The sequence below is a fragment of the Notothenia rossii genome (assembly GCF_949606895.1).
Source record: "Notothenia rossii genome assembly, chromosome: 10".
Classification (NCBI taxonomy): Eukaryota; Metazoa; Chordata; class Actinopteri; order Perciformes; family Nototheniidae; genus Notothenia; species Notothenia rossii.
The window spans coordinates 10,068,584-10,094,908 of record NC_136908.1 but is presented as its reverse complement, the minus strand read 5'-3'; the positions used below and the strand labels follow the sequence as shown (position 1 = coordinate 10,094,908).

At 41.5% G+C, this 26,325-nt stretch overlaps 2 protein-coding genes across 4 annotated transcripts in view; both read right to left on the bottom strand.

Annotated features, from left to right (window-relative positions):
* Positions 1 to 11,335, bottom strand: part of LOC307021777 (uncharacterized protein) — a 42,007-nt gene extending 30,672 nt beyond the window's left edge. Inside the window, exons 1-5 of the mRNA XM_079654203.1 lie at positions 11,198 to 11,335; positions 10,244 to 10,280; positions 10,094 to 10,125; positions 8,666 to 8,703; positions 8,174 to 8,556 (exon numbers count right to left, since the gene is read on the bottom strand). Of these exons, the coding sequence (XP_079510329.1) occupies positions 8,174 to 8,556; positions 8,666 to 8,703; positions 10,094 to 10,125; positions 10,244 to 10,258 (468 nt within the window). The 5' untranslated portion in view covers positions 10,259 to 10,280; positions 11,198 to 11,335. The remainder of the gene's footprint in view (positions 1 to 8,173; positions 8,557 to 8,665; positions 8,704 to 10,093; positions 10,126 to 10,243; positions 10,281 to 11,197) is intronic.
* Positions 2,865 to 4,668, bottom strand: LOC307020955 (uncharacterized protein). Of its 3 annotated transcripts, XM_079652652.1 has the most exons (5): positions 4,618 to 4,651; positions 4,451 to 4,470; positions 4,240 to 4,357; positions 3,951 to 4,124; positions 2,865 to 3,801 (listed from the first exon to the last, which is right to left on the bottom strand). In XM_079652652.1, exons 1-5 carry the CDS (start codon positions 4,618 to 4,620, stop codon positions 3,172 to 3,174), a joined length of 945 nt encoding a protein of 314 aa, XP_079508778.1. In that variant the 5' UTR covers positions 4,621 to 4,651; the 3' UTR covers positions 2,865 to 3,171. The 3 variants fall into 3 exon arrangements, with proteins under 3 accessions (XP_079508778.1, XP_079508777.1, XP_079508776.1); XM_079652651.1 differs by having other exon boundaries at positions 4,240 to 4,470; positions 4,618 to 4,668; XM_079652650.1 differs by lacking the exon at positions 4,618 to 4,651 and having other exon boundaries at positions 4,240 to 4,519.
* Positions 11,336 to 26,325: the final 14,990 nt, after the last annotated feature.

Sequence of the window (26,325 nt, the reverse complement as noted above, 5' to 3'; positions counted from 1 at the left end):
AAAGTGTAATGGTTCCATCAAAATCTGGATGTTCCGCATCATTCAGATGGTAGGTCATCACTGCACCAGCAACATAACTGTCCCAGTATTCAAGACAGGACGCAGAAATCATGATACGGCAGAAATCAGGCGACATTCTGGACATGGAGACCCCGTAGTGCCTACAGACTGAGTTTTGGTTGTTCTTGATCTTAGAGACACAGATGGCACCGGAGACCAGATGCTTTTGGTTTAGCGGTCTGATGATCAGATTTGTTTTCACTCACTTTGTAACGCACTGTGCTTTTTTCATTCTTACATCTGCTATACCAGCGTGTTTTAACCACTTATCTTACTCTTTATTTATAAAGCACGTTTCAACACAATTGCTTTACAATTAATGAAAACATTACGGCTCCGTTGTGTATATGTGTAACAGTTGTAAATATGCAGTGGGGTTTATTTGTAAATCATTTAGTATAATAACACACATTCTGTGTTTTATATGTAGTAATTTTGTGTTCTTCATTTATTGAATGTTCAATACCTTGCCTGACAAGGTCGGAGATCAGTGTACCTCTGAAGTGTGGTCGCTCGGTTGTGGGGACTTCCCCTTTATATTGTGTCCCTCACGTTTCCTCTTCCCTTTCTGTAAACATTCCATGTGAGAGGAGTCACTGTGAGGGATACCTAATATAATACTGATTTGTTATATCTGTTGTCAGGTACGTTTTAATCTTCCCTTTTTGTAAATGTTCCACGTGAGAGGACAAAACCTGTTCACAGACAGATGTGCAAATGCTCGAAACCACTTCTGTGATAGTTCCTTGTAGCATGTGAATAGTATGTTCCATGAAGCACACTTTGTTATGATGACACGCACAGCCTCACAAACTGAAAACAATACCTTAACTTTGACTAGAATTGATGATTTGGGTTGAAATGTCCTAATTCTTATTTTCAATGTGATAGTGATAAGTGTGCTTATAACTTTTAGTCAACAACCTGTCAAAACGTTGTGATAACAATAAGGTCATGTTTCATATAAAGTGGAAAAGTATCTAATTTGTGTAAAAATCTTTAAAGTATAATCCCATAAACATATTGGATCAAATGACTTTGTGTAATTCTCATGAATCTACAGAGAAATATCGATCACTTTGAGTTTTTCTCCTCAGCAGAAAAAAGCCTCACAAGAGTTTGAATGTACGGAGCCCCTAAAGGGACATGGAAAAAAAAAAAATGGAGAGATTAAAAAAATAAAGTCAGGAAAACGGATTCAAAAACAAATCCGTTTTCCTTACTTTATTTTTTTTGAAAAAGTTACCGATGCAGCAAGGAGGCAGTGGAACACACATTAGACAACCATTTCAGTGCAGACTGTTATGTTTACGTGGGGAAATGACAGAGAATGCATTATTTGAGATAGACTATATTTTGAAGTCAGACTTAATTTTATGGACATTTCGGCCAGGGGTGTAGAGCTATTGGTTTAAGCACCGGATTGGCAAAACAGGAGAGTTTGTATGAATTAATGTCCGTGACTCGCAGAGTACCTGCTTCCCCCGCAGCTTTTTTATAGGGAAAGAAACACTCAGAACACACACACAGAGCCAGTGGCGGACTGCCCCCCCCCCCCCGTTGACAGTTTACGTCGGCTGGGCAGGGTGAGATTCCCGGGCTGATTTTTAGTCCCAGTCCGCCCATCATGCGTCCTGATGACCGGCGATCTCCTCCATAAAACTAATAAAAGGGGGAGTAATCGGGCAGTTCGGTGTGTGTGTAGAGGTGTGTGTGGTTAAGACGGCCTGTGGTCACTCTTTATAGCTGTTCAATGAAGGTAAACACAGAAGGCGGTGCGTAAAAGCTCTTTGAGCGCTGGTGCTGCTCTTCTCTGAGTTACACGTCCCGCTGCCTCCTGGAATGACCACACACCCCTGGCCGAAATGTCCTGAAAGTGAAGTCTGAGTACGAAATATATCTCAAATAATGCACTGTCATTTCCCCACGTAAACATAACAGTCTGCAATGAAATGGTTGTGTCCTGTGCGCTTCACTTCCTCCTTGGCGCACCGGTAACTTTCTCCCCAAAATAAAGTCAGGATAACGGGTTAGTAGCCTATCTCGTGCGCACGAGATACTAACCCGTTATCCTGACTTTTTTTTTTCTCTCTCTCTCTGTTTTTTTTTTTTTTTTTTCATGTCCCTTTAGGGGCTCCGTATAAATGAGATTTTGAAGATTGGTTTTGATGTGTTTGTCTGGATTCAAACACAATAACTTCAGATATACCTTTTAAGGTAATAAGATTGTCTAGGCTAAATCGGAGGACTGTCCTTTAATAGTTGGTCAAACTGCATACTTGCACTAAGCAGGTTTCCGTCGTTTTACCCCAAAATTAATCAGATATTGTTATCAAAGTATATTTTGAACCTTTAATGAAGAAACATGTATCAGGATGACAATTGATGGTCTTTACTTTTGAACTGTATTAGATTAGCTTTCTTCTGTCCCACATTAGAAATGTCCCTTCAGTTATTTGGAAACTGTCCAGGCATGCAACCAGTTAAAAGAGGAAGTTTAGGGCTTGCAACATTTGTGTTGTTTGAGACTGGCAAGCTGAACACATTTTTTACATAATGAGAATCTCAAGTCTTGAGATATCTTCAAATATGTTGTCAATGACTTTAAGAGCCAATGCATGGTCAGACTTTTAAAAAACAACAAAAAAAACTCTGTGTTTCCAACTTTATGTCTAGTAGGATTTTGACCTTGACCATAGATAACAATAAGGATAGATGAGATGATGTTGGATAACTTATTATTCTCTAGCAAAGAATCACTTGAAGTGGCAGGAGAAAAAAACAAAACAATGTATGAAACTTAGTTTACGTTATTAGAATTTATTGTTAACAACATGATCAATACATCATTGCCTGCATGCTTCATTCAGACAGTTGACAAACATTTGCATTTATATATTTACTGTTACACATAACAAGTAGCAAAGATAAAACAATGATATATTTGATTTGAAGAACAGCAATTTCATAAGAGGATTAAAATGAGATGATTTGTTTGAAGGTTAAGTATTTGTGAATAATATCACAAGATATCTGTCATTTCACTAAATATTATAAGACCATGCTAAATAGACTTATCAATCTTTAATGTCCAATATTTCCCCCCTTCATTTACTCTGAGGGGATGTAGAAGTGAAAATCGTCACATGGGAATTTAAATGGTTTCAGCAAATTCCTGAGATCATCCCTGACACTTTCCTCCGCCCTTCTCCTGTTTTCAGGTGTGCACAGCTCAGATGTTGGTCGTGCTTGCTCCTTAACTCCTGTATCATTTTTAAACAAGTTGCTCACACTTTCAACCTCAGCACAGTTGCCATAGGGAAACCTCTTTGTGTCGTCTCCTCCCAAACCAAACAACTCCACACATGATTTGCAAGGATCCATTTGTGCTCCTTCCCCGTGGAGGCTATATGCCTGGCACGTTACATGCTGAGGCAGTTTGATGGTTCCATCAAAATATGGCTTCTTGCTCGTATTTTGATTGAATGTCATCACTGCACCAGCAACATAACTGTCCAAGCTACCAGGAAGACAAGACGCAGCAACCATGATTTTCTTAGGAACCTTGCTAGAAGTGGACATGGAGACCCCGTAGTACCTGGCTGAGTTTGGGTTCTTCTGAGAGACGCAGATGGTGGAGGAGACCAGAGGATCCCTCTTATCAAGGTCGAGTTCTCTGATGATCTCTTGAAGCTCCTGTTTTATTTCATTTTCGTTCTCTGGTCCTTTCAGGAAAACAATCTGAAAATAATTTAGAAATGTTATCAAGCTGGTAATTAACTATGTCATACTTCATGTTTGAATATGTGCATACAACTCTTATATTTCAGTATGATTTTAGGGGGAAAAGCAACTATATAAATAGAAGAATTGACAAACTGTAATCTTACCATGTCGAGCACACATGAGAATGGACTCCTCCTGGGTAGTTGAGAGGAACAAAGTTCAAAAGGCAGAGGGTAGCAGAGCTTCAACGCACCGTAGATCTCCTCTTCATTCACAATCCTGTTCGGTGAAATTGGTGGTGTGCTGATCCTTCCCAAAAAAAAGATGCTGTGAAGAATCTGTCGAAAAAGAGATGCCATTTTCAATGTGTGTAACTGTAAAGCTCTATGAAAGATGCATTATGTCCAAAAAACACATAATTTCAAAAGTTCATAAAAGCCACATCATACATACCTCATCTACTAACTGTGTAGTTGGATTTGCACTGGAGCCATTCAGCTCTATCATTTTTTTGATAATCAGCCAAGCATTTGTTCTGAAATCCTTTTTCCCCTCCAAAAAACGGTCTTCTCTATAATAATATATAGTCAGTATTAAATTGTTATCACACATTTTAAATGAGATGTCAGTATTCGTGTATGGTTCAGGTAATCAGCTGACTCACTTATTCTGCGCTCTATACGCCTAGGGAGAAATAACACACAACACATTAAACCATGATTATAACATTTACAAATTTCACTGACAACAGAAAGTAAATTAGCAATGTAGAATTTAATCTGAAGTATTTCAAATATTAGCAAAGGAAAGCAGTTAAAAGCAGCTACTTACCATTGTAGGTCAGGAGTGAATGAATGGAAATAAATGAATGAAGCCCTGCCTCGTGTTTTGAACTACTTACTAAACGGTTGCATTATGTAAAGGCGGGGCAAGGCAAGGGAAGGCAAGTTTATTTATATAGCACCTTGCAACACAAGGCAATTCTAAGTGCTTTACAAAAATGAAAGCCATTAAGAGCATTAAGAAACATATTATAAAAAGGCATTTAAAAACACTCATTTAAAAGCAAAGATAATAAAACATGAATAACAAAGGTACATTAATTAAAGTTACAGTGCAGTGTGAGATACACACATCTGAAATGTTTCTGACTCTCAATCATTGCTAACTTTTTAGCAGAAATAATTTTCTATGACCTCACTTTCTTTCTACTTTCTTTTTTAACTTGTCCTTTAGTTATTTCAAGTGTTTATTTATTTATTTAATCGTTCATTTGGCAGGGACAATGCACAATAATGAACACTTTAAACATTCAAATGTGTCGAGCGTAACAGTGCCAGATTTAGCTTTTTTAGTGTTTTTTGTGGATGAATTCCCTAAGGGAGGGGAAGGGGGGGGGGGGGGGGGCAGTCCATGGAAACATTTATAAAAAAACACATACTTTTAAAAGACTTAAAATTGTCAAAACTCAAGAAATTGTGTTTTTCAAGGATGGTACAGTGGTGGTATGAATTTGGCTTTCTGTCAAACACCTTGATAGCTCTCTTTGCTGTTCTATGGGTTTCAGGTTTGTGGCACAAGCAAACAACCAGTTTGTAAAACAGTATTCAATGTGGGATAGAATCATACAGTGGAGGTATGACTTTGCAGCACTGACACATTTTGCAAGTTGAATTTAACGGTATTGGATACTTTCTTAATATGTTTCTTAAAAGTTAAGTTCGAGTCCAGTATGACTCCAAGATACTTGAACTGAGACTAGTTCTATTTCTGCTCCGTTTAAAAACACATTGGATCCTTCGATTTTGACTGGTCATTTACTGATCATCATGCATACTGTTTTTTTTGCATTTAACTGTAAGCAAATGTTGTTCAGCCAGTGTTGAACCTTGACCAAATGATTTGAGGGATGTGATTATTTCAGTCTTTTTCCCCGTGTATAAAGATGACCGCATCATCGGCATACATTTGCACATTCAACTCAGGACATACATTAGGCAAGTCATTAATGTACAGAGAAAACAGTAATGGTCCAAGAATGGAACCTTGTGGAACCCCAATAGGGTTCACAAGGTAGGGGGATTTGGCACCGTTGACCAAAACACACTGTTTTCTGTTTGATAAGTAAGATTTAACCCACTGTATTGAATCTGCTGAAAAATTTAAATGAGTCAGCTTTGTAAGGAACATTTGGTGGTCAACAGAGTCAAAAGCCTTCCTGAGATTAAGGAAGACAGCACCTACATATGGGCTCGGGTCCAACATATATTTAACCTTTTCCACAAAGACACAGTTAGCTGTGAGCATGAAAACCAAACTGCATTGGGTGGAGTGGAGCGAAACCTTTGTCTGAATGTTTGGTAATTAGTTTTGACATGCATTTCTCAGCTATCTTAGAGACACAGGGGAGGATGCTGATTGGTCTGTAGTTGGACATTATTGTCACCGTGGCCACCTTCCAGGATGATGGCACTTCCCTCGTGCTGATAGATTGATTCACTAGCATAGTAATTGGTTTCATTAGACCGTCGATATGTGTCTTTATGAAGTTGGTGTCTAAATCATCTGCATCCCTAGCCTTATAACCTCTTAACCCTGAGGTTATATTTTTGACCTCAACCTCTGTGATTTCCTCCAGGTCAAAAACGAGGTTTGTATCCACAGTCGGGCTAGGGGAGACCTCAGATGGCGGGAAGAGCTTTGTGATGTCCAAAGCACTATTTATAAAATACTAATTTAGAGAGCTGGCCAACACTGCAGGGTCTTTTATCGGGGCATCATTGATTTTTTATTCTAGAGCATTATTTTCCTGTTTGGTATGTTTACCTAATAGTTTATCTAAGATTTGCCAAACATTTTTACTGTTACCTTTCGCACCTTCAATTATATTGATGAAAAAGTTTGCTTTGGCCTGTCTTAATGTTTGAGTACTTTATTACGAGCATGAGTGAATAATTTCTGTCTATCAGTGGATCGTCCGGATTTCAAGCTCTGCTTTAATAGTTGGTCTCTAGATTTTATTAAATTCCTGCATTGTAGATTTAGCCAGGGAAGATGATGTTCCTTCCTGTCCCTAAGGCACCCTCTCCTTGAGAAGGAAGTCATTAATTTGAGATATAAACAGATTACTGTTTTCACCAATGTCTGCAGAGGACAGAGTGTCCCCCAAATTAATAATTCTCACTGCCTCCATAAAACGAGTCATGCTAAACAAACCCCCTTTTCGTTTAGCATGAAAAGGGGGTTTCATGAAAATTATAATCTGGCCCCATGGTACATTTTAGAATCAAGATTTTCCCTTTCACATCAATTGTATTATGCAGATCTCAGGCTGTTAGAAATGCATGCTTCCCAAGGTCCTATACTTTTTATTAATTAACTACTGTGATGGAAACTTCTGAAGCAATGGAGAAAGGACTCAGAGAGACACAGGGAGAGCAGGAACTTTGATGGCAAACACTGATGGTTTATTTGGAAATTCGGCCGGAGATTTCACAAGACATGCCGTGTGCCACGAGGTGACACAGCGGTTGCCAAACCAACTCTGAAGATCTCTACCCCAAACCCATTTATTTAGCTGGCTCTGAGAGAATAATCAACATTGTGCATAACAAGATAAAACAGGAGGAGCACTCCATCAGCTTATGCCAACAGGCAGGAATAATGAGACAAAACACTGAGAGCAAAGCAGCCCAAGGTTGCAGGCCTGTGCTCAGCGAGGGCAGTACAAACTGATAAACTGGGTCAAAGTTATAGGCACAGGAAAATATTTCCCCAACAACTACAAGCAGACAATGTAGGAGCACATCCAAAATATGTCCACCCTGTCATGGACAGATTTAAAGTAGAATATATACATTATCATTGCACAGTCATTAAAACATTGACATTTTCAGAAAGACATGTTATCCCTTTCCTAATAACACACACACAAGTATTTTTGGGCACAAGTGACGTCACCGACTGACAAGGACCTAGGGGCTTGTCACGGGCTTCTGGGAGGGACGGGCTGTGAGAAAAAAAGAGGAAGGGAGAGAGAGAGAGAGAAACAAATGAGCACATGAGATCACTCAATACAGAACAAACATGATAGTGACACTAAATGCATGACCTTCATCTTTGCCCTGAAGCCGAGAAATATATACTCACCCTTTATTGCAGCTGTGGCTTTGAGACATTTCATAAATGTGTCCTTGTCTTCTGTCACCAGTTTAAGATGTTCTTGATCCAGCCTCTTCCCCGTAGGTCCTTTCCACACTTTTTCCCAGTCCTTCTCGGTCTACACACAAAAGAAAATATAAAAAAAACTGTTGTCAGTGCCCACAGGTTATCGACTATCAGGTACACAAAGCTGTTTGTTCCCAGCTATTTTACCATAACTTCTCACCATGTCTTTGAAGGCCTCCCCTTCGTAGTATGTCTTGGATCCTGGATAGCTTATTCCCTCTTTATTTAGCTGCTTCATGCTTGAAGCCACCAAATGTAGCTCCTCTCCATCGTAGGCATACAGCTTTCCGTCCTCACAGATCATTAGAACGAGCTGGTCCGATGGGCAGGAGGTCCCCTCCACTACACCTACAACCTGCATGCTTACTTTCTTAGGAAGATAGAATTCCCCCCACCCATTCACTACCTTAGGCTCCCCACTGTAAATGGTTTCTTCCAGGGGTCCCATCTTCCATCTTGCGCCAGCTTGTTTCTTTAATTCAAATGTCTTGTGCCTTTTATCTTCGGACACACAATCTAAAACCCCTTTCAGGTAATCTGGACCTGCAACACATGCCGAACAAAAGTTCACAGTTTTTATTAAATGTGAGGCAAAAATAGTGTAGTCTAATCAACTACACAACCATTTCTCTTTAGTTCTATCTTATCTCACCTTTTCTTCCTTTTTCCCCGAACAGCAGACCTGCTGGCCTGAATGGAAGAGAAGACAAAAAATGTTTCCCAATTAGTGGCTGCAAGTTAATCAGAGAACTCCAGTCCATTTCTTCCACATTTCTTTACATGATTGTGATCCTAAGTGACTCTTGATTCAGCTGCAGCTTCGGTACATGTTCAACAGCCATGAGGCTCAATGCCTGTGTGTCCTGAATTCTGTTTTTCAGTACCGATGTACACGAACCATCAGCCATCTTGACACCTTGTCCGTCTTTTTTTTCACCAGGACTTTGAGTTGGTTAAAGTCATGGCTCATATATCCCTCCACACATCTCTGATTCATTCTCCCGGAGACACGAGATACTGAACCCCAAATGGCTCCTGGTGTCAAGGGTAATGGTGACTGTGTTTGAATGGGCGAGTGCTGACATGTGTTTCAAAACGCACTTTGAGTGGTCGCAAAGACTAGAAAATATAAAATCCGTCCATTTGTTACATGCTCTTAAGTAGGAGTGTAGTCTTCCATCTTTCCAGGTCTTCATGACACAGGGGAGGTTTTGTGTTCAAGGTGATTGGCAACACCTGGAAATTGACTTTCTATGATCGACATACTTTACTCAAAACTCAAATTCTTGTTTCGATTCGATACAAAGGAACCGCAGATATACTACATGATCTATAAAGGGGAAACTCATTTTGGCCACTTGATTTCTCTGTTATCAAAATTATAAAATGACCGAATGTGGCTGCTACCAAAACCACACAAGCAGAAATTACGAGATGCTGTGATTCCTAAAAAATAAATCAGATTGACCATACCACTGACAATGTACAATTAATGACATCATTATAAAGAGTAAACAAGCAAGCTGTTCTTACTTAATTCAAAAATATGTTAAAAAAAATCCAGTAATGAAGTTACATTTTCCATTTCTGTATTTATAACACAGCTATTTATCCTCCAAATGACTCAGCCAATGTTGATCCTGTTGCGCTTCCTGTTATCCACAGTTCCCATCTTTATCCTACTTCTTCTTGTCTCTCGTCAGTGTTCAATCCAGTGCATCTTGTCTCTCCTCTTGAAGGTGTTCATGACGCAGTTAAAGTTTTGTGGTTCAGGTCTTATATGTGCACAGCAAACCTCTAAACTCTCAAAGACACTTGAGGGTCTCTTAATGAAAAGGTGTAGAAGTAATTTTAAATTAAGTTTATAAATAGGTTCTGGCATTTTCTTTTATAGAAACATTTTGCTTTTAATTGTGAAATTGGAAGCATGTTGAAGTTGCTTTACATGTGACGTAGTTAATATTCAACATAGTTACAAGATTGACTGAAACAAGATAACAGGAAAGACTGCGTACCAAAGTAAGGTGTTGTCTGCCATTATTGTTTTAACCCCCCCTTAACAGAAAATAAAAGTTATTACCTGCTCTCCGGACTGTAGTCCACCGTAGCTTTCTGTTACAAGGAAAACAAAAAAATGCATTGTTAACAGTAATAAAATTAAAATAAATAAAAAACTCTACTTATTATAACAATATGACAGAATTTTTTTCCATCAAGTTGTGGTACTTACTGGACAAACTGCCATCGTGCCACAAACAGACACAAATCTGTGCACAGAAACATAGGTAAATTCAGACGTGGAAGAAACAATTATTTTGAAAATAAATACATCAAATCTGAGTTGTGAGATGAAGATTAAACAAAAAACTATTTTTTAAATAAATAAGAAACAGCACATTTTTATGAAATAAGGACAATTGAAATTTCCCCAATTATTTTAATGAAAATATTTTTTGCATAATTTCAATGTTAATATTCTAAAATGTGTGTTTTAAAATGTAACTTTGAAGTTATTGTTTCATAAAAACAAAAGTTGATCCCTCATATTTTGTATTGAACAACAATTTCACAGATATTGGAAAGTATCCCAAAATGTTTGAGTAACACAGACAGACAGATATTTCAATAAATAAAACACACATAAGTCGAATCGTTTGGATTTTTACGAGAAGTACTCGGTATGTATTGGTCCATATACGCATTATATATACACCAGCAACCAGCAGGAAAACCTTCGCCGTTCCTTTAAAGAAAGACACCCTTTTCTCTTTAATCACAGATCTTTATTTGCGAAAATATCTTTGCGTATTTGCAGATCCGTTTGACATTTGCACATTTTCTGTGAGTTTGCAAGTCTTTTGAATGCATTTGTGGAAGGTGTTTTACATTTACAAATCACACATTTACATTATTTTTATGTTAACACAAACATTATTAAGACAAATCTAACCCCACAGTGCTCCTCCCAAACCTATTAACACATTTGGCACGGTTCTATCTGAATATAATGTTAAGCAGCCTAAACCTATACGAGTAAAACGCAAAAATAAAATAACACAGTAACTCTTGATGTACATATTCCACGTTAATGTTAGCCTACACAATTGTTTTACAAAGACAACTCAAACTGAAGTAAATAAACAGAAAGTGTGAGATAAATCATACAAACGGTAATAATAGTTACCCAAATAGTAGATTGAAGTCCTTGGTGTCTTCGATTTACATTCAGAATTGTCGCATTCACATTTATAGAGACTTTAAACACTCCCTGTTCCTGGTTTGAACACCCGATCTGCACTACGCATGTGCGAAATGGTCCGCCATATTTGACAACTCCATACGGCAACTCTAATAGCACCCTTGACACACTGGCGTTTGGCAAAGCAGAAAAAGAACAACAACAAAAAACGACAATATTAATTTGAACGACAGAGATGAGTTATTGTTATTACAACGTAAGTTCACTATTATTTAACAACTCCTTTTATTGGGTCATTTTATTGGGTAAAGTACATTGTCAGAATAAGTGAGAAATGGATTTAACTTCTGTTAGACAGCTATCATACATACTGAAGAAATATTGACTGTGAATGTGCAATATGTATGGCATTCATAATTTATATCTAATTACATTAACTGTCAATATCCTTCATTTTATTTCAAATAAAATAAAATAACAAAATATTTTTGTATAGATATCATAGACTGTATATATAAAGATAGATATTTGATAAGTTTATGACTCGTGCATGCACGATGCAAATCGGGCAGCCGTCTAGAGGTCAAATGTCCTATTTGAGTTGCCGTATGGAGTTAATATTGCGGACCATCTCGCACATGCACAGTGCAGATCAAGCAGGGGGGTATATCGGGTAGTGACTATAGTTATATTTTTATTTAAATATAGGCTACATTTTACACCAAAACGGAACACAATAGCAGGACCAACCATCAGTAATCCTCTGTCAAAGTCCCCTCCATAGTAGGCTACATAATGCATGTTTTTCTGCTATCTTTGATGAATGATACAAATACAATTTTACCATTTGTTCTTAATAAAATGCATGGCTACTGTTTGATTTTGTATTAGTTAACCTACTAGTAACAATACATTGAAGTACTTTTACTGTGTATTTTTTGAGAAAGTCCCCTGCTGAGAACAAAATCAATCATCATCATCAAGTTAGATGAGGGGAATTCTTTTTTGTTGCCATTAGTTCTTTGTGAGATTGATCCTGTTGGACTCAGTACTACTGAAACTACCCCCACAAGTAGGCTACTGTGAAGTACTTTTACTGTGTACTTTTCCAGTAAGCCTCTGTCAATGTCCCCTCCTGAGTACAAGAATGCATGTATTTTGTTTTGTTTGCACAGTATTACATTAATGCACTGGGGGAAATATTTAAATTATAAGCTATAAAGGTGTATAGCCTACCCCTATAGCGCTCAATAAGCCCATCTGATGACAGGTGGTTGTGAACCTGCAGCACTTTTCCTATTCTTCCCTTTAAAATATGGGAAATGATTCTGCGGACCACAGCACGCCTTCTGTCGTTGTTTGCTGTGAAAGAAACAGTCTGGCCTGTCAGAGGTAAAGGTGTTAAAAGACTGACACAAAAATTAATTGACAATTTTTTTTATTTAAGAGGCCCTATTATGCTATTTGGGGTTTTCGCTTTCGTGTAGTGTCTTATATAGGTTTTTGTGCATGTAAATGGTCTACAAAGGCTAAAATCCCTGTGTTCCCCAGACGGAGTTCTCATTCATAACACTCCGTTCGATGTCTCACTATGGGATGCGCCTCATCCGCGAGCAAACAGAAGCATCAATCTCATTATGCCAATCCTGATTGGCCGGTGATCTTTGACGTCAGCGTCAGGGGAATCCATCCCCTATAAATAGCTTGCGCTACTCCGCATGCGTCATTCAAACACCTCTTCTCGAGTACTTCTCTTCGGTCTGGTTTCAGTCCAAGAGGGTTTGTACGATGTACGGAAGCCGCGATAACCCCGTTAAGACAACAGGGTATTTGCCTGGCAACCTGCCTGTACGACTGGTTGCTGCTCGCACAGTCGAAACAGGGAGTTGTTACACGGACGAATGTCCCCGTATTACATCTGCTCGAGTTTCATCATAAACACAAAGGAGAGCATGTTGTCCCCAGCCCAGACTGTACTTCCCCTGGGGGAGTTTCAGCACTGGACAGCTGCCCTCAGACTAGTAGTGGTCACTATGAGATGCGTATATGGCACTGCGCCACCAGCTGCACCCGACTTTAACTAGTACAGGGCATGCCTATGGGTGCTGTCTTATCGCAAAGGGCGATCACCACGGACGCATGTCTGACGGGCTGGAGAAGTATTTACAAGGGTCGACCTGTGAGGGGGTTTCTGAAAAACAGGAGCCGCCAACGGTTGCACGTAAACTAAGGTTTTAGCGGTGTTCCCCACCCTAAAAAGCCTTATGCCTTCTCTCAGAGGAAACCATGTCCTTGTGAGGATGGATAATACGACAATATCGTATGAAAACCACTAAGGAGGTTTTGCGTTCTCCCCAGTTACATGCTGGCACGCAAACTGATCTTGTGGTGCTGCGGTTGCCTCCTCTCCTCGAGAGCGGGGCACGCACCAGTTGTGACGAACTTCGGGACAGTTCTGCTGTCCAGAGGCGTATTATGCAGACTGAACTTACATCCAATGGTTGTGAGTCAGCTGTGGGTGTGTTGCGGCCGAGCCGCGATAGATCTGTTCGCATTAAAAAGATGATGCTCATTGTCAGCTGTTCTTTCAATGCGCGGTCTAAAACGCACCGTTGGGCGTGGGCGTGCTCGCGCACGTTTGACCTCCGGTCCCCCCGTGTGCGTTCCCACCCCTGGCTCTGAGAACCCATCTCTGACCAGAGTGAGAGAACAGCACCACGCATTGGTCCTGATAGTTCCGCACTGACCTGTAATGTACTGACAGGCGGGATTTATCAGTGGCTGTATGGTCAGCCGTGACACCCCCCTTCTAACCCTCAGAAGGGCAAGCCTGTTACTAAGCAATGGCTCTCTCACTGGATTGTGGAGGCAATTGCTTTGGCTTATACGAGTCAGGATCTGCAGGCACCTTCGGGTTTGCGTGCTCATTCGACTCGTGGTCTGGCTACATCCTGGGCTTTGTTCAAGGGTGTTTCCATCCATGACATTTGTGCAGCGGCGAACTGGTCCTCGCCGCTCACTTTTGTCCGCTTTTACAGGCCAGACGTCTCTGCTCCCAGTGTGGCCCGAGCAGTGCTGGGCAACCTGTTAAGTTCTGGTTAGTTTGGTGATTTTCGAGATAAGATCGTCTGGCAATACGGGAGCCACAATATCCCATAGTGAGACATCGAACGGAGTGTTATGAATGAGAACTATAGGTTACTTACGTAACCCCAGTTCTCAGAGTAACATGTAGTGAGATGTCTCACCAGACGGCCCTCCTTGCTATGGTGAAGCGAGAAGAGGTGCTTATTTTGAATGACATATGCGGAGTAGCGCAAGCTATTAATAGGGGGTGGATTCCCCTGACGCTGACGTCAAAGATCACCGGCCAATCAGGATTGGCGTAATGAGATTGAGGCTTCTGTTTGCTCGCGGATGAGGCGCATCCCATAGTGAGACATCTCACTTCATGTTACTCTGAAAACTGGGGTTACGTAAGTAACCTATAGTTTCTCTCCCACACACTCTGCACTCCTTTGTTAACTACCATAACATAATGATATCACGATGTAACACTCGCACTTCTATTGGCTTGCGCTCCGACACATTAGATTTGATAGACTAAGGGGCATCAGAGCCGACCAGCTGACCAATCAGAGCAGACTGGGCTCTGGTTTCAGACAGAGGGTGAAAAGAGGTGCTGCAGCACAGGCAGTATGAGAAAAATACCTTTTTGAACATTAAAGCATGGAGACATGTCACAGTAGAGACACAAAATACAAATATGATCCCTGGAAGTTATTAGAATAGAACCCTTTTTAGACTGGTAGCTTTTAACTGAACATGGTGGTGCTGCCATCTAGTGATGCTTCTTTGCCACTGAAACAAATACTTTCAGGGAAAAAGTAAATCTGAGTTTGAATGCAAATCATTGGGTTATGTTTAATATAAAGCAGATGTGTAAACTTGTTGATAAGTTTATAGAAAACTTGACATTGTTGTTGCTGTCTCTAGATGGTTTTTGTGTTTGTGTGAGGCTGAGGCTCAGTGGATTAGTGCGCTGATCTTTGAATCAGGGGATAGCAAGTTCGAGTCCCACTGCAGTCAGCATGTCGTTGTGTCCCTGGGCAAGACACTTCACCCCAAATTGCTCCTGTGGAGATTGCCCGTACTGAATGTATGTAAGTCACTTTGGATAAAAGCGTCTAACAAGTGACATGTAATGCACCTTAAGATACTTGATTCACACCATACTCTAATAGACCTTTAAAGGCTTTTTCAGTTGCAGGATATATGTGAAGTCAGCAAACATTTGAAAGGGCTTATTGCCTGATCAGTCTGATGAAAGAAGGGTTCAGTTTTAATCATGAGCTCATGTTGAATATAGAGAAGAAGTGTTTGATATGAGGAAATGCTTTGAGTATTCTGTCTCTGATTTGTTTGTCACTTCTTGTGAATATACATGTAGTGGAAGAAATAAGAATTTGATCCCTTGCTGATTTTGCAAGTTTACCTACAAAGAAAAGAAAAGTCTATAATTTCAATGGTAGATTTATTTTACTAATGAGACAGAATATCAAAAAGAATATCCAGAAATGTACATCATATAAGAGATATACATTAATTTGCATTTAATTGTGTGAAATAAGAATTTGATCCCCCTTGCAACCAACAAGAACTCTGGCTCCCACAGACCGGTTACATAAGTCCTCTGTCACGGTTTGTGAAACAAGCAGGACCCAAATGCAGATTTAAACTGAAACTTCCTTTATTTCAAGGCTATGATATTTCTATACAATGACAAACAGAACACTCACCGCAGAACTAGTCAGGGAACAAGACAAACCGACCAAGACAGACAGACAACCCAGAACTTAAATACACACAAGACTCAATCACACAACAAGACACAGGTGAGGAGGGAGGAGAAAACACAGGGGCCCAGGTGAACATAATCAGACAATTAGACACACCAGGGAAACTAATGACAAGAGGAAAACACAGGGGAAAAGGACCCGACAATAACCCAATGGAAAACATGACATGGAAAATAGCAAAAACACCCAAACCTACAAAACTATAAACGTGACATAACATGAGAATCGTGACATAACCCCCCCCTCAAGGGACGGATTCCAGACGTCCCAAAAAAACAAAAATCCAGCAGGGTGGGTGGAGGGGGTCTGGAGGACGGGTCTCGGGCGAACGGCCCGGGGGCAAGGCAGAGTTCAAAAAAGGGGAATTCGGGCGGACGGCCCGGGGGCAAGGCAGAGTTCAAAAAGGGGAATTCGGGCGGACGGCCCGGGGGCAAGGCAGAATCCATTGAGGGAATCTCGGGCGGACGGCCAGGGGGCAAGGCAGAGTCCGAGGAGGGGTGAAGACCCGACAGCTCCGGAGGCCGGTCAGGAGCCGGTGTCGGCAAGATCCCCCATGGAAGAGGACACAGGACCGGCAGGACCCCCGGCAGGAGAGCAGTCGGCGGAATCCCAAACGCGACAGGACATGGAGTTGGCAGGACCCCCAGCGGAAAAGCAGTCGGCGGGACCTCCAACGTGGCAAGACATGGAGTTGGCAGGACCCCCGGCAGAAGAGCAGTCTGCGGGACCTTCAACGGCTCAGGACATGGGGTTGGCAGGACCCCCGGCAGAAGAGTAGTCTGCGGGACCTCCAACGGGACCAGACATGGAGTTGGCAGGACCCCCGGCAGAAGAGTAGTCTGCGGGACCTCCAACGTGACAAGACATGGAGTTGGCAGGACCCCCGGCAGAAGAGTAGTCTGCGGGACCTCCAACAGCACAGGACATGGGGTTGGCAGGACCCCCGGCAGAAGAGTAGTCTGCGGGACCTCCAACGGCACAGGACATGGGGTTGGCAGGACCCTCGGCAGAAGAGCAGTCTGCGGGACCTCCAACGGCTCAGGACATGGGGTTGGCAGGACCCCCGGCAGAAGAGTAGTCTGCGGGACCTCCAACGGCTCAGGACATGGGGTTGGCAGGACCCCCGGCAGAAGACTAGTCTGCGGGACCTCCAACGTGACAAGACATGGAGTTGGCGTCGGGCGGACAGCCATCAGGACACGGGGAGCTGGCGTCGGACGGACAGCCATCAGGACACGGGGAGCTGGAGTCGGACGAGCAGCCATCAGGACACGGGGAGCTGGCGTCGGACGGACAGCCAACCGGAGACGAGGTGCTGGAGTCGGCCGGTATGCTGACAGGACATGGGGAGCTGGCGTCGGACGGACAGCCAACAGGAGACGAGGTGCTGGAGTCGGCCGGTACGCCGACAGGACTCGGGGAGCTGGCGTCGGACAGACAGCCAACCGGAGACGAGGTGCTGGAGTCGGCCGGTACGCCGACAGGACTCGAGGAGCTGGCGTCGGCCGATGAGTCAGCAGGTGACGAGGAGCCGGAGTCGGGACCATGGTTACTGGAGCCGGCACTGAAGCCGGAACCATGGCTGTAAGGTCCGGTTCTAGAGCCGGAAACATGGCTGTAAAGTCCGGTTCTGGAGCCGGAAACATGGCTGTAAGGTCCGGTTCTGGAGCCGGAAACATGGCTGTAAGGTCCGGTTCTAGAGCCGGAACCATGGCTCTTGGGGCTTGAGCTGCTAGCTTGGCCTTGCGACTCCTCCTCTTAGCAGCCGCCTGAATACTCCGTGGACCTCCATAAGCCAGACGAGTTCCAGAATATGACCCCTGGGCAGGAGCAGGAACTGGGGCAGAAGCACGGGCTGACTGCAGACGGAACCCACCGAGGCGTATGGTGCCAGGTTGGGAATTGGGAGGCCGGGAGCTAGCATGCCTGGGGCTGACAGGCCGGGAATCACACACAGGGAGGATCTTTGAAATCCAGCCAGGTAAGAACTTCACCATACCTGGTTTCTCTCTAGCCATCTGGCGCGCCTCCGACAATACAGCCTCCCGCTGCTGAACTCCGGGTGCTCTCTTCCATCGATCCGAGCAGTTAGCCAAAAAAAAGGAAACATTTAATAATTCCGACTCGAACGGATCAGCTGGGCCCATTTTTCGGGTCGGTTCGTACTGTCACGGTTTGTGAAACAAGCAGGACCCAAATGCAGATTTTTTTTTTTATTTTTTTTTGAACTTATTCTTTATAATTATTGTACAACATTGTATAAGAATGCAAACATTAAGATCTGTTCTGTTTAAATTGATTATAGTCTATTATCAATTCAGGTTAAGACACTAGTGTGGCTTGCATCCTATTTTTTTTTTTTTTTTTTTTGTTTTTTTTTTTGAACAATGTTTTTTATTAATTTTTCAATAAAAACATACAAAAACATTAAAAAAAAACAACACAATAACACATGTCACACTATTTACACAATGAAAAACAGTCAAACCTCACTGCATACACAAATACAAAATCAGTAAAAATATACATATTGAAAACAATAATCACAAATAGGTAAATACAAATAATAAATACAATTGTCACACTGTCTCAATGATGAATCAAATCTACTGTTGCCTGAGAAAGTCCATTAAGGCTGTCCACACCTCTTCGAATTTCTGCAATTTACCCCTAATTACATAGGTTAGTTTTTCTAATGTAACACACATAGCCATTTCTCTAATCCAAGATTGTGTAGAGGATACTTCAGTCTCTTTCCAAGATAAAGCAATCATCCTCCTGGCCTGCAGGAGGCCAAAGGTGATCAGAGTCTTACACTTGGAGTTAATAGAAAGGCAATCCGGGTATATCCCTAAAATGCAAAGTTTTGGTATGCAAGGTACCTGAATACCTGTGATTCTACTTAGAATGTGGGTTACTCTTTTCCAAAAATCTACCAGCTTAGGACATTCCCATACACAATGGATCAAAGTACCTTTCTCAGTCAAACATTTCACACATGTATCTGGAATGTCAGGGGACCATTTATTGAGTTTCTCAGGGGTTATGTATGTTCTCATTAGCCATTTGTGTTGTAGCAGTTTAATTCGCGTATTAATGGTTTGTGATTGAGCTTTCAAACAGGCTGACGTCCACTCAGCTTCTCCGATATCTTCCTCAATATCTAAACTCCATGCTCTCCTTCTATCATGACTAGACTCCTCGTCGTGCGAGACAAGTGCTGTGTATAGAATAGAGATTTGACGTTTCCCATTCATGTGTTTCAACACAATGTCCTCAAGGCAGGACAGAGGTGGTTCATGTATAGTCTGGTGCTGCTTTGATGAAATGAAATGCTTCAATTGTAAGTATTTAAAGAAGTGTTTTTTTGGAATTGAGTATTTTAAACAAAGGTCATTAAATGTTAGTAAAATGTTGTCAACATATAAATCTCCAATTTTTTGCACCCCCCTGTCAGCCCAGACCTGAAAACCACCATCTGCCCTGCCAGGGGCAAACTGCGCATTATGCCAAATAGGTGAAAATTGAGAGATGGGGGGAGTGTCGCCAAAATGTCTATGAGCCTTAAACCATATATCCACCGAGTTTTTTAAGAATGGGTTTGTTGTTTTTTTCTTTAAAGTTTTAACATCTGCTGAATATAAATATAGACTTAATGGAAGCTTAGGTACTGATGCTTGTTCAATATAAACCCATGTTGGAGGAGAGTTTGTGACAAAATAAAACATAGCACTACGCAGCTGAGCGGCCCAGTAATACCACTGTAAACTGGGCATCTGTAATCCACCCCTATCATAAGGCAAGTACAATAATCTGAGTTTCAGTCTGGGTTTTCTATTGTTCCAGATAAATCTACTAAATGCAGTATTCATTTCTTTAAAAAACGATTTTGGTAGTGGCATTGGGAGTGACTGAAAAAGATATAAGAACTTTGGTAATATAGTCATCTTAATTATGTTGATCCGACCAATCATTGATATTGGCATTGTTGTCCATTTTTCAAGTAGGTCTTGTACCTCTCTTATCAACGGGTCGTAGTTTGCATTAACAACTGTATTAATTTGGGGGGTAATCTTAATTCCAAGGTAGGTAAAGCCCTCCCTCGCATTAAGAAAGGGTGTACTTATCACTGGATTGGCTCTTTCTTCTTTATTCAGGAAAAGTATAGAAGACTTCTCATTATTAATATTGTATCCAGAAAACTGACCGAATGTATTAATTAAATGTAATAATGTCTGGACACTGTTTGATAAATCAGACAAAAAAAGAATCACATCGTCTGCATATAACGATATCCTGTGTTCATGTTCTCCAATTGTTATACCTGACAAATTGGTTTCTGCTCTAATGGACATGGCCAAAGGTTCGATGGCCAAAACGAACAATAGTGGAGAGAGAGGACAGCCCTGGCGGGTTGACCTCTCTAGTGTAAACAAGCTTGATAAATTGTTATTTGTCATTACACGTGCTGTGGGGTTAGTGTATAATAGTTTTATCCATTTTATAAATTTCCCCCCAAGTCCATATCTTGGTAACAAATTAAACAAGTAAGGCCACTCGATTCTATCGAACGCTTGTCTAGCATCTAGAGATAAAAGCGCTGTATCCCTGTTGTTATTTTTGAAGTGGATTATGTTGAGGACCCTTCTGATATTATGAAATCCCTGACGACCCTGTACGAACCCATTCTGGTCATTATGTACCAAAAGAGAGACGTATGGGTCTAACCTTTTAGCAAGGACTTTACACAATATTTTTGTGTCTACTCCCATAAGACTGATGGGCCTGTAAGAAGAGCAGGTGGTCGGTATTTTTCCAGGTTTCAAAATAAGAATTATTGTAGCAAGTCTTAAAGTTGGTGGCAATATACCATCATTTAATGACTCTTTGAACATATTCAAAAGAGGGATCAACAACTGCATTTGGAAAGTTTTATAAAACTCTATTGGAAGGCCATCAGGCCCTGGAGCTTTGCCTGAGTTAATACTTTTTATGGCTTGCAAAAGCTCTTCCACCGTTATGTCCTCATCCAGGTCCTCCTTAACCTCCTCTGTGAGAGTTTTAAATTGGAGCTGATTAAGAAAGGTATCTCTGTGAGTAGGTGTGGGGGAGCATTCTGACCTGTACAGTGACTGATAAAATTCTTTAAATGTATTATTAATATCTAGGGGATCGTTTGATATCTGTCCTGATTGGGTAGTTATGCCATTAATGGCTCTTTCAGATTGTATTTTTTTGATTCTCCAAGCTAACAGTTTGCCGGCCTTTTCTCCCTGATCATAAAAGGCCTGATTCAACCACAGTAAGCTTTTTGCTGCTCTATCAGATGTTAGTTTATTGTATTCCGTTCTTAAAATTAGTAACTGTTTTTCTTTTTCAAGGTCCTCATTATTATTTATATCTATTTCCAAAGATTTTATTTGTTTCTCCAATTCATTAATTTCTGCTTTTTGTTTTTTGTTTGTAGTGCTTGTGAAGCTAATAATGTGCCCTCTAATATATGCCTTGAAGGCTTCCCATCTAATACATGCATTAGTTTGATTAGTATTAATCTGAAAATAGTCGTCAATCTTATCTTTAACATATTTGATAAATTTTGGATGTTTAAGCCACTTCACTTGTAAACGCCAATAAGTGGGAGACTGCTGAAGCTTTTCAATTTGTACAGACATAGAAATGGGGGAGTGATCACTAATAACTATACAATCATACCAACACTTCTTAATACTGGATACCAGTTCTTGTGAAACCAAAAAATAATCAATTCGAGACCTGGACTTATGTAATCCGGAGTAGCATGAATATTCCAATTTATCTAGGTTGAGTTTTCTCCAGATTTCAGATAAATTTAAGTCTGTGATGTATTGTAAAATTGTTTTTCTAGACTGTTTTTTATAGGGATCACATTTTGTAGATCGGTCTATCGATGGGTTCAAAGTGCAATTGAAATCTCCACCGATAATATTCAGGCCATATAATGAAGACAAGGTCAAAAAGAAATCTTCAAAAAATCGTGGGTTATCCTCGTTAGGACCATATATGCTGACTAAATTCAGTGCCCGAGAAAGGATCCTACCCTGAGCAATTACAAATCGTCCTTGGGGGTCCCGGATAGTATTAATAAGTTGAAAGGGAATTGTTTTATGAATAAGAATAAGTACACCTCGAGCGGAGTTATTATATGTGGCCTGTATAACTTGGCCAGGCCATCTTCGCTGTACTTGTTTAATTTCGGTGACTGTGATATGAGTTTCCTGAAGAAAGATTATTTTAGATTGTAGGTTTTTAAGTCTATTCATTACCTGTTTCAGTTTGGTTAGCTTATTGAGTCCCCTAACATTCCAGCTTGTAAATCTTAAATCAGACAGTTTTGTACTTTCCATGTTGGTTTATGTACAGTGAGATATATGACTGTGTTAAGTGTGACAAAGTAAAAACAAAAAACAGTAAACAAAAACAAAGAATAGATAAAGACAACCCAAACCAAACCCCACATATAACCTTTTGAACCCCCTCCCCCCTTCCCTTACTTAAACTAGGCATGTAGGGCAAGTACCAATCCACAAACAATGAGGAGTGGTTATACTGTAGGCACTTCTCTCAGGCAGCCCCTCCCCCGGTCCCCCCCAACCCCTTATCATGAACTAAAAGTTCAAACAATTAACGTCCTTAAAATGAAGGATAACATTAATAACACTTCTTGGTTTAGCTGCCTCAGAATACTGTTAAATAACACAACAAATGTATCGGCAGATAGAAGGTGCATAAAATAAAGTGTCCACCAAATAATGTTATAGCAGCTCTGTTAATACTTAGAACGATTTAGAGAATACAGAATATACACAAATCCAACTTTGCATAACTTATATTAAACGACTGTGCACGTATATTGCCCATATCAGTCCCTTTGCAATACCGTATTCATCGGCGTCCTGAAGTTTGTGAGTCTGGGATGAAGTTTTCAGCTTCTTCTGGTGTAGAAAAAAGAACTATATTCCCGTTGTGCAGAGCTCTCATCTTGCAAGGACGAAGGGTGAATCCCCGAAAAGTTCCAGCATCAATGAATTTCTTTTTCACTGCATTAAACGTGCTCCGCACCTTCATGGTCTCCGCTGCTAGGTCTTGAGCAAAGAAGAGTTTGTGACCATCATGAGTGGGAGAGCGTTGTTTGGATGCTTTGAAAACAAATTCACGGTCTTGAAACTGCTGGAATCGGATGATAACAGCTCTGCTCCTCTGGTCCGGTCTTGGTCGAGCCCATATGCGGTGCGCCCTTTCTAGGGGGAGAGATTTAGCGGCATCGGCCCCCAGCCAGACCGGCAGCATACGCTGGATGTAGTCAGTCATAGGCTGGGTACCCTCAGCATTCTCCGGGAGCCCCACCAGTCGTAGGTTCTTTCTCCGGGCACGATTTTCTAGATCTTCCGTTTTGGATTCTAGGTAGGTGATGCGTTTAACGGCGTCAGTCAGCTCCGTGTGTACAGTCTGCAGGCTATCCTCGTTATCTCCGATGCGCCCCTCTGCCTCCGTTAGCCGCGTAGCATTAGCACTGATGTCCTGTTGAAGGTCCGCAAAGCTCTTCTGTACAGCATCAACAGAGTTATTCATCTCGACTATGCGTCTCTCCACGTTGTCGAGTTTAGCCCCAAAGCCATCAAGAGCACTTATCTTGTTGTTCATTGCTGTGACGGTCATACCGAGTGACTTTAGTTCACCAAGCACCACAGCTAAGTCACTCCGTGGGTTAGCTGCCTCGATAGCAACCTCGGCTACCTCCGCCGAAGTAGTAGTTTTAAGTCTCTGAGAGCCTCGGGGCTTGGAGCCGCTTTCACAGTCTTTCAACGTCGTTTGTTTAGACATCGTGTAGAACCAGTTAGAAGTGTTAATAGTAATTATAAAATAGGACTTTTAGCGGAGTTGCGGGGAGCACTCACTTTATGCTGCCATCTTGGTCCGTGGCTCTACAGCGCCCCCCAAATGCAGATTTAAACTGAAACTTCCTTTATTTCAAGGCTATGATATTTCTATACAATGACAAACAGAACACTCACCGCAGAACTAGTCAGGGAACAAGACAAACCGACCAAGACAGACAGACAACCCAGAACTTAAATACACACAAGACTCAATCACACAACAAGACACAGGTGAGGAGGGAGGAGAAAACACAGGGGCCCAGGTGAACATAATCAGACAATTAGACACACCAGGGAAACTAATGACAAGAGGAAAACACAGGGGAAAAGGACCCGACAATAACCCAATGGAAAACATGACATGGAAAATAGCAAAAACACCCAAACCTACAAAACTATAAACGTGACATAACATGATAATCGTGACATCCTCTTCTTTTAGGAAAGTACTCTTGATATCAACTTGTTAAAAGAAACCTGTCCACAGAATCAATCAATCAGATTCCAACCTCAAGACTAAAGAGCTGTCTAAGGACCTCAGGGACAAGATTGTAGACCTGCAGAAGGCTGGGATTGGCTACAAGACCACCAGAAAGCAGCTTGGTGAGAAGGAGACAACTGTTGGTGCCAATATTCGGAAATAGAAGAAACACAAAAATAGCATCAGTCGCCCTCGGTCTGGGGCTCCACACAAGATCTCGCCCCGTGGGGTATTGATGATCATGAGAAAGGTGAGGGATCAGCCAAGAACTACACGGGAGGAACTTGTTAATGATCTCGAGGCAGCTGGGACCACAGTGACCAAGAAAACTATTGGTTACACACTACACAAGGGGTGTCAAACTCAAATACACAGTGGGCCAAAATTGAAAAATTGCTACTAGTCGAGGGCCGGACTGGTTCAATATTTATTGAACGAACTTATTGCACATATTAAACCTGGAACTAACAAAGCTTAAATTATTGCCTATAAAAACAACATTAAACATGAAATAATCAGTTGCATTCATTTCTTATGGCTCTATCTGCAGCTTTTCCGGAGTCATTTCTTATGATTACATTTGTCCAACAGCCTCAAAGAAAAAAACAATCATGCCCTGTTGTCGCAAGAAAAAAAGTGCAGAAGGAAATATCCATTGAAACTCATTTTGCTGCTCTGTGATGCTAGTTTACTCTCATCTTGGGTGCAAGTTCATCAATGTTTGGGCTCAGGCTCTAAGCGGAGGAAATCCTCAGGATTGAGTGAAAGTGTTCGTGCAATATGCCGGCGGGCCAGATTGAGTAGTAATTAGAAATTATCCTGCGGGCCGAAATTAATTTGGCCCCCGGGCCTTGAGTTTGACACATGTGCACCACACCATAATGGATCAAATCCTGCAGCGCCCCCAAGGCCCCCTGCTGAAGGAGGGACATAAACGAACCGTCTGAAATATAACAATGAACATCTGAATGATTCAGAGAAGGCTTGGGAGAAGGTGACGTGGTCAGATGAGACCAAAATGTGGATTTTTGGCATCAACTCCACACGCCGTGTTTGGAGGAAGAGAGATGCTGACTATAACCCAAGAACACCCTCCCCTCCGTCAGGCATGGAGGTGGAAACATTAGGCTTTGGGGGTGTTTCTCTGCTAAGGGGACAGGACCACTTCCCTGCATCGAGGAGAGGATGGACGGGGCCATGTACCATGCCATTTTGGCCCATAGCTTCCATCCCTCAGCCAGGACTCTGAAAATGGGTCCTGGATGGGTCTTCCAGCCCGACAATGACCCTGAACATAGGCAACACAGGAGAGGCTAAAGAAGAAGAGCAGTTAGGTGATGGAGGGCCTAGCCAGTCTCCAGACCTTAATCCCATAGAAAATCTGTGGAGGGAGCTGAAGCTTCGAGAGGCCCAGCATCAGCCTCAAAAGCTTCATGATTTGGAGAGGACCTTCAGAGAGGAGTGGACCAACATTCTTCCTGAGATTAGCACACACCTGGAGACCAACTACAAGAAGAGTCTGACCTCTGCTGTCCAACAAGGGTTTCTCCACCAAGTACTAAGACATGTGTTGCAAGGGGATCAAATACTTATTTCCCACAGTTAAATGCAAATACATTTTTATATTTTATATAATGTCAATTTATTGATTTTCTTTTAGATTTTCTTACTCTCACTGTTAAAATAAACTTACCATTATAGACTGTTAATTTATTTGTAAGTGGGCAAACCTTCAAGGGGTCAAATATGTGTTTCCTTCACTGTAGATACTTACTTACTTTCAGTATCGACTGTACATACAGATGAAGCATAATAAGCAAACACTTTTTCCATTCTTACATCTGCTGTATTAAATAT